The sequence below is a fragment of the Phacochoerus africanus genome, chromosome 3 (assembly GCF_016906955.1).
Source record: "Phacochoerus africanus isolate WHEZ1 chromosome 3, ROS_Pafr_v1, whole genome shotgun sequence".
Classification (NCBI taxonomy): domain Eukaryota; kingdom Metazoa; phylum Chordata; class Mammalia; order Artiodactyla; family Suidae; genus Phacochoerus; species Phacochoerus africanus.
Window position 1 is genome coordinate 150,168,727 of NC_062546.1, and position 15,636 is coordinate 150,184,362.

A 15,636-nucleotide genomic window follows, 5' to 3' on the forward strand; every position below is an offset into this window, starting at 1 on the left:
ACACATTTTTCCAAACCTATAGAATATACTGCACCAAGAGTTAACCCTGGTGAAAACTATGGATTTGGGGTGGTGATGGATAATGTGTCGATGTAGGCTCACTGACTGTAAAAAAATGTACCACTCCAGTGAGGGATATTGATAGTGGGAGAGGTTGTGTGTCTATGGGGGGAACAGAGGACACCATGAACTTCTTACTCAATTTTGTTATGAATCTAAAATCACTCTAAAAATAAATTCTGACCTGGGAACTTCCACATGCAGCAGGCATACCCAAAACAAAACAAAAAAAAGAAAGCACCACCTCAAAAGAGAGCACACACTTCCCCTCAAATATGAAACCCTATAAGTTAGAGAACTCACCAAGTCAGAACTCTTCTGTAATACCTTAGTTATTATAAAGACATCTTTCTGCTTCCTAGGGTGGGCAAAGTATTAAGATTTCCCTTAAGTATATGACTGGATTAGACAGTTAATTTTGCATCTACACTTTTTTTTTTTTTTTTTGTAACTGCAGAGGATTCGACTGGATGATTACTGACATAGTCTTGAAGCGGAAGGGTAAAATTGCTATCTTAAAAATAAATAACCAAATAAATAAATAAATAAAACATTGTAGATGCTTTTTCATTCTTGGGAAATTGTTCTGTGTTTGGGAAGCCTCTTTACAAATACAAGGTCTCTGGATAAGAGAGGTTGTGGTTTAAAAGGGATAAAACACTCTAAATGATAAAGTAAGGAATTTTTAGTGTGTTCTTGGAAGCACTAGAGGCAGAATTGGGGGTTATTAATTCAATAGAAAGAGGAGAAAGGTTCTTTTTAAAGAGAGTTCTGAGAACGTAGTGTCTGATCAGGATTTGCAGAGAGAGAGGAAGAAAGAGAAGGAAAGAATGTCATAATGGACTCACTTATGATAAGGAGGAACTTTGGAAACAGTTGTCTCATAAACAATTTTAAGTTTATTCTTATCCTGAGTCTAATTCTCCTGTGTTTTGCCAGTATCATCAGTAAAAGACTACTGCATTCTGGGCAATGAGTATGTGAAGTTTGGGACATGGTGGAGAGCTAAGCTGGGTGGGGGCTATGGGTTGGCAGACAAGGCACAGCAAAAGCGGGACAGCAGCTGGCAGTAGTCAGGGCAAAAGGGCTGAAAGTGGAGGTGAGTTAGGAAGTATATAGTGACTTGGAGGAGAAGGTGACAAAAGGCAAGCAGTCTACATGGCTAGAGGTGTGCATTTGGGTGTCTGCTCTATGCTACCTCCTCAGACAGGACTTCTATGATTCCTTCTCTGACTCAAAGTAGACCAACTCAAGTCCAAAGTCATTGTCTTCATTGATTTTCATTACAAAATTTATCATTGTTCATTTAACTATCATACATCTTTCTCTTTGCACTAGAACTCTGGCTCTCTTCTGTGGGTAATTTTACCCCTCAAGGAATATTAGCAACGTCTGGAGACATTTTTAGTTGTCAGAAATGGAGTATTTTCTACTGGCATCTAGTGGTTAGAGGCCAGGAATGCTGCCCAATACCCTAGAGTGCCCAGGACAGACCCCAAAAGGAATTATCCAGCTCCAACTGTAAATAGAATTGAGGTTGAGAAAATGCACCAGAAGGTAAATTTCTGGAGTTTCAGTTGTGGCTCACCAGGTTAAGAACCTGACTGGTATCCATGAGGATGCAGTTCAATCCCTTGCCTCACTCAGTGGGTTAAGGATCTGGCATTGCCATGAGCTGTGGCTCAAGTTATAGATGCGGCTTGGATCCAGCATTGCTGAGGCCGTGGTGTAGGCTGGCAGCTGTAGCTCCAATCCAACCCCTGACCTGGGAATTTCTGTATGCCACAGGTGTATCTCAAAAAAGAAAAGAAAAAAAAAAGGAAGAAAGAAAATTCCTAGAGGAAAAAGACTTGATCCTGTGTGTTATGTACCCCCAGGACTTAAAGTAGGATCTGGTATGTAGTAGGTACTCAATAAGTATTAGTTGAGAGGTTGACTGTCATTTAAATCTTCATTTTTCCTACTTGAAAGCTGGATGCATATTTGCTACCAGCTCTATGTCTATCTCTCCATACAGTTTAGATCAGAGCAATAATATAAAATTTTAATAATGTAAAACTCTAATAATATAAAACTCAAGTGACGAGACCCCTTCCTATGCATCCAGACCGGGAGACCACCTTCCACATCATTTCCCCCTGAAAATTCCCTCCATATGATCTGCACAAATTAAATCATGGGCTTTGGGTAGTTAGAATATAGCAGTAAATACCCTACCTATTTGAGTTGGGGAGTTGCTAAGAGGGTTCTATGCATTCTTACCCTCAAGTGGTTGGGACAGAAGGAATGCACAGTAACCACATTGACAACCACTCAGACCTGAGCCTGTGGTTTGGGTAATGAGCCCTAACAAGCCTGCAAACTCAGCAACCTCCCACTCCAAAGCCCTCTAACCACTGACATCGCCATAGGCCAAGGCCATATGACTTCATTGGTATCAGACTGCTCTTCTACAAACATTATCTATATTTCATGCCAATAGACTTTTTCATGGACATCAGTAGCAATCTAGCACAAGTCAGCACCATCATCCCTCTCCAACATTCAAGAAAATTGCAATGAATGTTTCAGAAAGTCAAAGAAATGTATCTGAACGTACTGACCTGGAATGAAGCGAGAAAGAGAATCCAACAACAGAATACAGTCATTTTCAAAACTGCTCGTGGATATTCTCCCACTTTAAACATCAATACTATAGTGAGAGGAAATTAAAATCTTTGTTTTTATATTACTTGCTTGGGAAAACAAATGGTAGTTTAGATCAAAGACCAAAGTTCTTGACCATGATGACTGAGAAACTGTCCCAGGAAATAGCTCATCCACATAATTAGCCCAGGTCAGGACATTGTCAACGACCCCTTGGGTTACCTGACTTTCTCGTTGGTCCCACTGACATATCTGCAGAACCTGACGTAATTCCTGCTGCTGTTGCTTCAGGTACTTGTCTAGTTGTCGTCTCCTGTCTTGCAGAAATTCAAGAAGACTGTCAATCTTCAGGCAGCTGTTATGAGCTCCCTGAATCATCTCAGGATTTACATTAGGTCCATCACACTTAAATTTCTCTATGAAGTCAGTGAGTTGCTGACTTTTGTTTAAAAGGGCTAGAGATCGTTCTAAGAGTTCTAGAAGAAAATTAGAAAAAAAGAAGAGTGATATGAGCAAGCTTTTTCCTAGTAATATTTGAACTCTTCACATAATTTAAAATATATCCAAATACGCAAACATAAAATGTCCACAATACAACTGGTCAAATACTTCCACCTAACAATTGCTATGGCACTAACCATCAAGTGGTAGGATGCTAAGCTCAGCCATCATGTGATTCAGTATGGGGAGTAGAAAGACTATGAGATCTGGGCATTGGTTCAACTGGTTTTTAGTGGTGTGATGTTGGTTGTGGTGCCTACTCTCCTCGGAGCACTCTACATCCTGAGGTGATGGGACTAAATATGAGGTTTAAAGGCCAATACCTACAGTGAGCAAACAAAAACTCAGTGCATGTGCTGGCCAGGTGCCCAGATGTCAGGGACTATGGCGAAGTGGAAAATGCAAGCTCAGTCTCACAGGACCAGCCGTCACCCAAGGTCTGACCAACTGTGGACATGAAGGAATGCGGGTTCAGTATTGATGAGGCTTCCAATTTTTAAAGAATTATAAACATGGATTATGTAAAATCTTTTGATTTTTAAATGTTTAATAATTTGTATTTTCTAATTAAAAAATACAGAATGATAAACAAAACATGGCTCTCTGCCAAATGGGCCACTAGTTTGTGCTCTTGCAGCAAAAAGCACAATAGGTTTGGGCAACATCTTGTAGAAGTGGAAGTTTAAGCCTGAAAATGGAAGGACCAGCAAAGGGGAGAGTATAGAAGGGGGAATTTGGAGTAGCACTTTGAGGAGCACCCACTATTGGGGATCAGTTGGAGGAGCAGTTGGGAAACTACCCACTCTCCACAAGCCAGAGCCCAGGAGTCATTCATGATGCATCCCTCTCCTTAATCCCACCATTTTCAGGACCTGTCAATGTCACCCTCTGTCTCCTGCATTTGTTTACTTTCCTGTGCCTACTATAGAAAGCACCATCTCCTTCCTGGACTTGTGCAATATCCTCTTAATTACATCTCCTCTCCTCCATTTCATCATTCCCCATATGTTAGCTAGGAAGATCCTTTCTTTTTTTCTTTTCTTTTTTTTTTTTCTTTTTAGGGCCTCACCCATGGCCGTTTGGAAGTTCCCAGGCTAGGGGTAGAATCAGAGCTACAGCTGCCAGCTCACACTACAGCCACAGTAACACAGGATCCAAGATATATCTGAGACCTACACCACAGCTCATGGCAAGGCCAGATCCTTAACCCACTGAGCGAGGCCAGGGATCAAACACGCAGCCTCGTGGTTACTAGTCAGAATTCATTTCCACTGTGCCATAAGGGAACTCCTAGAAAGATCCTTTCTAAACATTATACGTCATATGCACAACAACAATGGCTTTCCATTGTCTTAGAATTAAGGACAGACTCCTTAATGTGATTTCAGTGCTGGCCTGGTATGGTCCTTATCTTCCTTTTCAGATTGTCTCAATCTCTTTACCTCTCTCCATATCTTCTTTAAACAACTCACACATGCTATACTCCCTTCTGCCCCAGAACTTTCACTATGTTCTCTGCCAGCGACACTGTTCTCCTCAACCTCTTCCTTCTCTACTTTATTCACACGTCAGTCTTAAGTCAGTTGTCAATTCCTCAAAGCGCAAACCATACTGGACCAAATCCTCCTGTTACATGTTCTCATAGCACAATGTCGCTCACTTACAGCTTTTATCACAGCTATAGTTCTACATCCATGTGATGGGTTAGCTGACTGTCTGTCTTTGTCACCAGGCTCCAGGGCAATATGACAACAGGGATTATGACTGTATCCTCAGCACGAGTGTAGTGGCTGGCACAGGGGAGATGTTCAATAAATTCTGGAGAATGCTTGAATGAAATCAAATGTATTTTTAATTTGGGGGAAGAATTAGAAGAGCTATAGGTGCTAGAGATGAGCAGTTCTCCAGAGATATAAAAGAGAGATATTGGGAAGACTTGGGGCTTTATGAAGGGTAGGTGATAGAAACAGAAGCCAAGTTACCAGGTTGAGAAGGGGGAAGTCAGTGAAGTAGTGAAGTCAACAAGAAAGGACTCTCTTGGAGACATTTGTTGTTAGAAGGAAAAAAAAAGGGTGTAGATGATCAGCAGGGTTGAATGCACTACTTTTATTTTTAGGTGGGAGAACTGTGAAGAGCACCCAGAGAGCAAATGCATCACACTATTAGACATGGACTAAAAGCCACACATTCTGGTTAGTAGCTCAGGGTTCTTCCCACTGTGCTCAAGCACTCTAGCACTCACAGTTAACAACACAGCCGTGAGTAGGCTGTGGTAGCTGGGTCAATTGTCTCTTTTAACTGACACCTTTTTCAAGAGCTGGAAGAGAGACAGTAAGTGAAGATACTACAAAGAGATATTTTGAAATAGAAAAGGAAAGAATTTGAAACAGTGTATGCCACATGACCTAGATCTGTCCAATAAAGCATTAGATGGTGTTATCTGTGCAGAGTGAAAAAGGTATGATGAGGTGTATGAGGCAATTTGATTGGCAATTAATAATACAAAGAAACAAACAACAAAACTAACTGCTGTCTTAAAGCCGGACAGGGGATAAGGTAATTCACACAGAAGCAGAAAAGTCAGGGAGACCATTAATATTAAAGTATATTTCTTAAATGGAGTGGAAGTGGAAGAAAACATGAACAAGATGGGAGGGGCAGCCAAGGGCAGGGGAAAAAAACTCTGCCTAGAAAAACTCTTATGTGGAAGGGAAAGGAGGAATGTGAAAATGAGGTGAAAACAGGTTTTAGAAGTTCTTGCCTATTAAACTGAAGAGTTTGGTTTGTATAATCTTAACTTTATCATCACTATGACTGATTCTCTGTATATAGGTATAGGTATTTCTTTTGCATTGAAGAGCTTGTTATGATATTGTGAACAGTTACACACACACACACCACACACACAGAAGTGTGGGCAGGTGGTGGGCTTTCCACATAGTACCCCCTTCCTTCCTTTCATTAACTTGCTCTTACACAGTAAGCTTTTCAAAGAAAGGAGGGAAATACAGCCTTATGTGCTCAGGTTATTGCACACTGACAGTGGGTAAGGCCAAACTGTTCTGGTCCCCAGAAAATACATATAAATATCCCAAATTTCCATTTGCAATCTGTTTCTATTTTCTGTTTCAACTTCTGCCAAAACAGCATAATCACTACCAAGGTACCACCAGGCATGCAGACTCCTGAGCCAAAGTTGACTTGCAAAATGCAGGCCAACTACCTACCCTCAGTCTATTACCTGCTACCACTATGGTCCTTAAAGTGGATTAATTGGTCTCTAAGTTTCCTCTGTCAGTTCCTTTGGTTCTTCCTCTGTCAGTCTCTTACTTTTTTCTTTTTTTCTTTTTTTTTTTTACTATTTGTATTTTCCTAGCTATTTATTCCATCAGTCGATGTATTCTTCCTCAAGGGTAAATTGTCTATGTACCTCATGATCTTTAAGAAATACAAAATCTCTACAGTGCATTTATTTTAATGATTGTATTTCTTCTGCATATATAAAATGCTTCTTGCTGACATAACATCTTGTGATGTGAGGCTAGTACATACCCAATAATGTTTATTATTTAATTATTTTGATTATCACTATAACTAAAAAGCAATATTAAAGTACATTATATACTAGTATCTTTTATAGTTTGCCATCATTATCAAGTATAAGTAGGATAAATGAGGGATATATACAAGTTAAAGTAAATTTATAGCTTGCTAAATAGCCTTTCCAAGTGAGTATTTCTAAAAAGCATCAAGGTTACATTTTGACATTGAGATCATGGATTCCAAATACATTTTTAAATATTCCAAATGTTACTCAGTGAGATGGTATTTCTTAAACTCATTCAATGGGCATTTTCAAATATACACAAACACAGAGAAAACAGTAAATAAATCCCCAATGAACCTATATTTCAGCCACATTTAAAATACATAGAAACTCAGAGTTCTCTTCGTGGCTCAGCAGTTAACGAACCCAACTAGGATCCATAAGGATGCAGGTTCCATCCCTAGCCTTGCTCAGTGGGTTAAGGACCCAACATTGCTGTGAGCTGTGGTGAAGTTTGCAGAGGCGGCTTGGATCCCACTTTGCTGTGGCTGTGGCATAGGCTGGTAGCTGTAGCTCTGATTCGACCCCTAGCCTGGGAACTTCCATATGCTGTGGGTGCAGCCCTAAAAAGCAAATATATATATAATCTCTAAGAAAAAAAAACTAATAATATAATTGTTCCTGTGAGGAAGCTTCTTAGGTATTACGTTCATTTTAAGAAGGCCATTGGAAAACTGAAGGGTTCAATTATGATTCTTCAGAGCTTAGAACCAATAATTTTCTTCTCTTAATGTCTCTGTAGTACCGGTTTATTGCTCACTTTTGCATCCTGCTACTGAGTCTTAAATAGGGACTATACACAAATAACACTCAATAAACATATTTGGAGTTGGATGCTATTCTAAACCCTGGAGATTCAGAGATGTACTAATCCCAGTCCTCCAGAGTCAGAATCTGATGATGAAGACAAATAGGGAAATAATTACAGCACAGTGTCCTGGGTGGTGTAACAGAGGAACCTACAGAAATCACAGAGATTCTTCACTGATAAATGTATATGTGCCCCACCAAACTGTAGCCTTCCTAAGGACAAGGGCCATGTACTCTTCCAACACATATGACTCTGGTTTTGTCACCTGGCGTGGGTTCAGGAAACATTGTTTAATTATGTCTTATTGAACTGAAAGCCATTAGGCTGGTAAATAGTCTGGAAGAGACTTTAACTAGGCATGTGTCATCCAAAGAAGAGATGATTGGAGAAGACATGCTAGTCTTTAATTGTTCTAAGAATTGTGATGTAGTGGAGGGAACAAACTTATTCGGTAACTTTCCACAGGGCAAAACCTCCAACCCATTCATCCTGGCTCTGATCTCTGAAATCCTAGAGAGTAAGTCTCTCACACACATCTCAGCCTTAGCATTGCTGAAGAAAGAAAAGTTATAGGTTTTGAAATATAATAAATATTAAGGATAAGTTTAATTAGAATTATTCCAGTTGTATTATTAACTTTTGTCATCCTAACATTCACGTTTCATGCTACTCACTGATCAACATCTCGGGAACTTATTAGAATTGCCAGCTGTTGTTACAGAAGTCACTTATTTCCTTAAATTTAAAGATCATAGATATTGCTATGATCTGAATGTGTGTCCCCCTAAAACTCATATGTTGAAATATCAATGCCCAATGTGACAGTGACAGGAGGTGGAGCCTTTGGGAGGTGCTTAGATCCTGAGGATGAAGCCCATATGAGTGGGATTAGTGTTCTTACCAAAGAGACCTCACACAGCTTCCTAACCCCTTCTGCCATGTGAGGCCCCAGTGAGAAGTCTACAGTCAGGAAGAGGGCCCTCACCTGACCATACTGTCCCCCTGATCCAAAGCATCCAGACTCCAGAACTGTGAGAAATAAACTGCTTCTGTTTATAAGCCACCTAATCTGTGATATTTTGTTACAGCATCCTACACGAACTAAGACAGCTATGATGTCCTTAACTAAAAATCAGAGTTTTGTCCTTGAACATGCATTTCAAATCAGCTAGTCCTAATCATATCCCACTGAATTAGTTGATTAATAAATTTCACCAACTCTCTATTTATGAAAAAAAAGCCCTGGGAGCCACCCTCAGGCAAGTATCCTGACTAGAGTCTCCTGTGCTTCAAGTACCACACAGAAGAGCACACAAATGTCACAGAAAACATTCCATCAAGACGGAAGAGTATTTTGCCCTCCCGAAAATAAACTGTTTGCTGTTTTTGGCTTACATTGCTATCCATCTCTTCAGATTAAGAGGAGTTGCTGTGGGCACCCCTGCAAGGCAGGGCATTGGTCTCAGCTCCACTGGACGCCAGGGTCCTGCAGCCCAGGTCTCCAAACAGAGCAGCACATGGCCCCTGAAAACTGGCTCACTGAGCCGCAGATCCTGGTAACTAAAGGAGCCAACATTAACAACAGCAAAACAGCATTAAGGCATTTCCCTTCTTGCGGCTCCATCCCCAACTATTGATGGGGAAAAGTCCCTACTTCCACAATGCCCCTTCCCTCTCCAGTCCCTCTAGAAAATGCTGTCATTTGATTGCCTTAGTACTGAACCTCTGGAACAAAAGCATCAGTCACTGTCAAGTTATCACAGGTGAGATTGCTGTGTGATCATGCTGGCGGGATGAAGATTGCATTGAGACCACAGAACCCATCTCAGTGGCCTGGAACTGATTCACTTTCCAGTCACCTAAAAGGAATTTAATGTGAGTCTGTTTACCCCTTTGGGCCCAGCTAGACTGCCACCACTGCCAAAAAGTGGGCAAACTGCTGCTCTAACACTGATACTTTTGTTGCTGTTTGTTTATTTGTCTTTTTAGGGCTGTACCAGGGGCATATGGAGGTTCCCAGACTAGGGGTCCAATCAGAGCTGCAGCTGCCAGTCTATACCACAGCCACAGCAATGCAAGATCCAAGCTGTGTCTCCAAACTACACCACAGCTCACGCAACACTGGATCTTTAACCCACTGAGCAAGGCCAGAGATGGATGCCAGCTGGGTTTGTTAACCACCGAGCCATGACAGGAACTCCTTTTTTTGTTGTTGTTGCTGTTTATAACCCCTGTTAGCGACAGGCCCCATAGACCAATAAGCAGTTAAAATTCTATGTACATATGTGGTAGGGTCTTATAAAATTTATACAAGAAAGAGTGAGTCTTTTAATCTTTGGATTTTAGAAAAATAATGATCTACTATGGAGGGTTCTTTGGAGAGTTATATAAATACAAAATCTATTTGTGGTTTTAAAAACACTTTTGGCCCCTGTCCAGCATGATCAGGCTTGTGAAGCTAGAAGGTGAGTTGGAACTGTGACAAATGAGTTCAGGAAGCTATCCATCCACTTGTACTTGGCTCTATTTGGCAGTGATAATTAGAAGAACCCATCAAGAAGAAAAGAAGTGACCCTTTCTACCTATTTATCTAAACTGCTTCCACAGAAAAAGATTACAGTAAACAGCTACTCTTCCACAAATGCCTTCCTTATTACAGTCCTGGCCCAGCCCAAATTCTGCCGCAAATGGCCGAGCATACTAATTGCTAAACAACCAGACTATCTTGTTGTTTCAGAAGGAGTTGAAAAATATTTTCTATTCTTTTATTAGATGCTTATCTAGAGAAAGTTCATTACCATTTTTTTTAAACTGAAACAGTAAAAGGAAATTTCCTTATCCAGGGCTGTTATTTATAAAGGCTGACTTGTATTTCCTGATCCTTAGAAGGAATATAATTCAATCAAATATCCAACCTTAGAAGGAAGAGAATTCAATCCTTATTCAGTCCTTGGAAGGAACAGAATTCAATCATTTATTCAACCAAGAGAGATTTCGTGAAGATCCACCACATGCTGGCATCTCACTAGATGCAGAGGCTACAAGGATGAGACCATTGCAAAAGACCCCTCTTTAGGAACTGAGACTCAGCAAACTGAATAACTGGACCTTCCAGAGGCTCTTTCTCTAATGCCTCTGCAAATCATTTACAACTAGTTCTTCCTTGCAGAAAATGACCAAAAGTAAAGCTCTGCTTAACCCTACTTGGAACAAGGTGACGTATATACAATCATATAAATTAAAAATATACTGTATTGCATAAGCACTCTTTGCACTCTTTTTTTTTTTTGTCTTTTTAGGGCTATACCCACAATATATGAAAGTTCCCAGACTAGGGGTGTAATCAGATCTGCAGCTGCCAGCCTACACCACAGCCATAGCAACACAGGATCCGAGCCACGTCTGCGACCTACACCACAGCTCAAGGCAACACTGGATCCTTAACCCACTGAGTGAGGCCAGGAATTGAACCTGCATCCTCATGGATGCTAGTCAGATTCATTTCTGCTGAACTCCCCCATAAGCACTCTTGTATTAACACCCTTAAAATCTTGAACTTGTGTGAGAAAGAGACATGTTTCTTGCCTTTGGTGTGATGTTCATGAAGTTGAAGAAGTGATTTCAAGGAGTCAGTACTCTCAAACTCCTGAGTGTTCTGGAGGAAATCTTCCGCTTGGTCTATTTTAATGGCAAACTACAACAGAAATACAGGGAAAAGACATTTGAAAAAATAAAAACCACCATGCTACTTTTAGTTATTTGCAAATTTTTTGTGTGTGAAATAATGGCCGAGCTGACTGTGTATGTATTTATCAGTTTGTGCAATGATGTGTGTGTTTGTGTAAGCATGTGCTATCTCAGGTGTTTGTATGAGGGTATGCGTTTGCCTGTAGTAAATTTTTCACACCTGGAAATATGCTACATATGCTGAAGTAAACCAATCTGTTTACTGTTCCAATGCCTACTGAAATTTTCAACTAAAACTATTGTGTCCTATGAAATAAACACAGCCACTGCCAACATTTTAAAGCAGTTTGTCAAAGAGTAACTAACTAGAAAGTTTACTAAAAGAAACCAACCAAATCTGGCTAACCGGTAACATAATTATTAGTAAATTTAACTTAAGAATACACTTAAGTTGAAATACAGTTGGCTTTTTTTCTCTATAATTATACCTAGAACCGAAAAATATGTTTCAAAATAAAACAGTCTGATTCCATTTCTACTCTTGATTTTAGCCAAAGGGTTGAAAAGTGATATTTAATTCTATTTATTTTTTCTTTTTTTCTTTTTTTTTAAGTGTTAGGGCCATACCTGCAGCATATGGAAGCTCCTGGGCAAGGGGTTGGATTGGAGCTGCAGCTACAGGCCTACACCATAGCCACAGCAATGCGGGATCTGACTCACACCTGCAACCTACATTGTAGTTTGCAGCAACAGAGGATCCTTAACCCACTGAGCAAAGCCAGAGGTCAAACCCACATCCTCACAGACACTGTGTCAGGTTCTTAACTTGCTGAGCCACAACAGGGACTCCCTAATCCCCTCTCTTATATGAAGCAAAAATACATACATTTGTACAGGAAGTGGTCCAAAAAAATACCTATGGAAAAGTTAGCTTTATGAGAAGAAATGGGACTAGAGTTAGGGGAGGGGAGGTAAACATTCAGCTTTTAAATCTAAAATTTGTAGTTTTGTTTGCATTTTTATTAATGATTTTATGTACTTTTATAGAAATAAAAATGAAATCAGATGCAGCAAGGATGAAAAGTGGAAAATTTCCCCTTTTTCTCAAGAAAAAAAGGAGCAGCAATTTGACACCTAAATAGTGAGGAACATGACCAGTCTCTCCTTGGGTTCCTCCACAGAAGAAGTAGGAAAGGGAGATGCTCAAACCAATGTCAGACTTCTCAGGGGAATAATCTCAGAAAATATTTTAGAAGAGGGCAAAACATACTTGGTTATGTTAGTACACTATATCCACAATAGCAGGCAAAACACTGCTTTGTTTTAGCCTAAGGTTCAAAGGTAATTATTATCGTTCATAAGAGCATTTTAATCAACATGTGCATCTTTGGATCAAGTACAGAATAAACTCACAAAGGCAAAGTATCAGTGAGAAAGACATCAAAGCCTATCACAATGGTTGTCTTCTTTTCCAAGTTTTATCCAAACTCTTATCTCTGGAGTTAGTCATATTTAATATTTTTATGTGACTGTTTGATTAACAAGATCCACTATGCTTTGCTTATTACAACAGCCATATACAATCCAGTTATGAAAGCATGGAAAGATGAGAGAGAAACTGTTGAGCACATCTCCTGAAATGCAGAGAAGGCTTCCACCACCCTGTTAGAATGACGAGATGGACACCAGTCACTGTTACTTAGGGGTCACTGTTCCTAAAGAGAAGCACAGAGTTTGAGAAGAGACTTACCTATGTGATGATTACGTCTGTGAGCCTGAACCCATCTTGTACTACTATCAACTACACCATAAGAAGTAATTTTGTATTTCTAAAGAACTCCTGAACGCACATAGTTCAATAAGGGATCCTGTCTCCACATCATTTACATTTTTAATTCATTCTATTTCTAAAAACTGATTCTAAGGACATTCTTTGAAGAGAAACTTCAAAGAGAAAGAACAAAAGAAAACTCTGGTAGGTGATGTGATTTTCCCTGCAGAATACTACAAGAAGTTTTGGAGCCACTGTATAACTTACATCTCTATTTCAACTTGTTATTCGACATTTAAAAAAAAAACACAATAAACAATAAACAAACAATGCTTTACTCAGAAAAATATTCCCAAAAGTTTTCTTTCCCCCACTTTTCTTTTTCCTGCAGCTTGTACAGAATAGAATAGAAGTGACAACAAGGGGACATTTTTCAAAGACCCTATTCTTTTACGTTGGAGTTTTCCTTCAGTCAAGTATGAAGTGGTCCACAAAACTGCAAGCAGGATAATATAAAAACAACTCATCTTTTTACTAGGAATCAGAGTGTTAAGTTGAATAATGGGTTGACTTCTTTATATTTCATGTAATATTTGTAAGGCATTTTTCATCATACAGAAAATCTGCTAGCATTAATGCTCCTACACAGTGAGAAACAAATATTGGGCTGAATGTTTGAAAATAACTGTGCTCAAATGAGCTTAATTTTAAGGGCAGTTGATACCTATACCCCACCTACTAAGAAAGAAATTAATCAAATGTATCTATAATCCAACCCCTATAAGTGTATTTCACCTGGTTTATTTCTTCTCAGGAAAGAAAATTGTGTGTAGAACTTTTTCCTGAGAAAATCTATAGAAAGATTTGAGTTGGACTTCAGTTTTCAAATTGTGAAAAACAAACCTTGAAGGTGACAATACAGTTTTTGCTCCTCCTTGTAACTTTTAAATGAGTTCATGATGCATGAGATTGTCTAGCCCAATTTTGATGTTCTATTACTAATCTTCTTTCCTTCATTATTTTGAATTTAAGTCCTGAATTTTCAGTTTGGAAATGTCATATTTTTCAAAGCTGCTGCTTTATCATAATGAAGCAGTGCTCTCACATCAAAATGAATGTATTGCCACTTGACAGAGAAGTTAAAAGTGAAATTTCCAATAACTATCTTATACTAAATATAACACCTCTTTTGATAATGTTCTTTTGAGTCTCACATTTTGAAATTGGGTTCCTCAAAAAAAAAAAAAGCCAAATTCAATAAAAACCATGACCTTCTTAGGCCTGGGACTTTTTCCTTCTCTTATATTTTGATGAGCTCAAACTATGGAAACTCAGCTTAGTACTTAGGAAAGTATGCTATAAAATGCTTTGCTTACAAGTCCAGTATTCTATGGACTATTATGCAATTACCTTTTCATAAGTAGCAGAGGAAATTGTATCCTCCAACTTATAGTTAACAAGAACATACTAGACCAGCATTTCCTAGTAATCCTATAATCAGGGGTAATTGTTTGATTTAGTAATTGGAGTACTATTTTCTAAAGAGGGAAGCAGATCAAAATGACTTATGAATAAGAGTTCCCATACTTACTTAATATTTATCAATTTTAATTAACAGTACTTAGTTTTTGTTTGAGGGCCTACATTTTAAATATTAAAAATCTTACTTTTAGACAATCAAAAATTAAAAGTATTGTGTCTATCTTGGTTTTTCTGCCATTTTTTGAACGGACTGCAATGTCTATTTGTGGAAATAAAACATTTTCAAGAGTGCTCTCCATTTGCTCTTATGTAAAGGTAAAAGTTCTTCTGAACACAAACCTCCAAAGCATTTTCAAAAAACTCAGAAGTCAGCCTGAGAAGCTCCCTTCTTCTCTCAAGCATGGAGACCAGGGCTGCCCATGCTTCACCCAGGGTTTTGGCCATGGCATCATAGACCTGGCTTTGATCCTTGTTCTCTTCAGCTGTCTTGTCTGCTTCCTGAAGGAGTTCCCAAACTTGGTCTTCCAAAGCCTAAGTCCAGAAAAGAAAAGGCAGAGTGTCACCCAATGTAAGAATTTGGGATCTTATAATAAACACTTGGATCTTTGAAATCATATGTGGTCTAGGAAGCTCTAGAAGAGAATTTAAAAATACAAGTTGTAAAAATACAAGGCAGGTAGATAAAGAATCCAGGAGAGTGCAGTGGAGACTGTGGTAAACTGGGGAGCATGGGCAGGCTAAAGGCATCCACATTTAAGCACTGTTCAAACACTGTAGAGATTTATCACAAATATTATATATGCCTCGGAGTTCCCGTCATGGTGCAGCGGAAATGAATCCGACTAGGAACCATGAGGTTGCGGGTTTGATCCCTGGCCTTGCTCAGTGGGTTAAGGATTTGGCATTGCCATGAGCTGTGGTGTAGGTCGCAGACGTGGCTTGGATCTGGCATTGCTGTGGCTGTGGTGTAGGTTGGCAGCAATAGCTCCGATTCGACCCCTAGCCTGGGAACCTCCATATGCTGTGGGTACGGCTCTAAAAAGACAAAGAAAGAATATATATATGACTACA

At 39.3% G+C, this 15,636-nt stretch overlaps 1 protein-coding gene across 6 annotated transcripts in view; it reads right to left on the reverse strand.

Moving 5' to 3' along the window:
- CCDC141 (coiled-coil domain containing 141) overlaps positions 1 to 15,636 on the reverse strand; it is a 207,241-nt gene that overhangs the window by 141,521 nt on the left and 50,084 nt on the right. For all 6 annotated transcript variants that reach the window (XM_047772988.1, XM_047772987.1, XM_047772989.1 and 3 more), the window contains exons 3-5: positions 14,905 to 15,096; positions 11,211 to 11,319; positions 2,929 to 3,182 (exon numbers count right to left, since the gene is read on the reverse strand). In XM_047772988.1, coding sequence (XP_047628944.1) covers positions 2,929 to 3,182; positions 11,211 to 11,319; positions 14,905 to 15,096 — 555 coding nt within the window. The remainder of the gene's footprint in view (positions 1 to 2,928; positions 3,183 to 11,210; positions 11,320 to 14,904; positions 15,097 to 15,636) is intronic.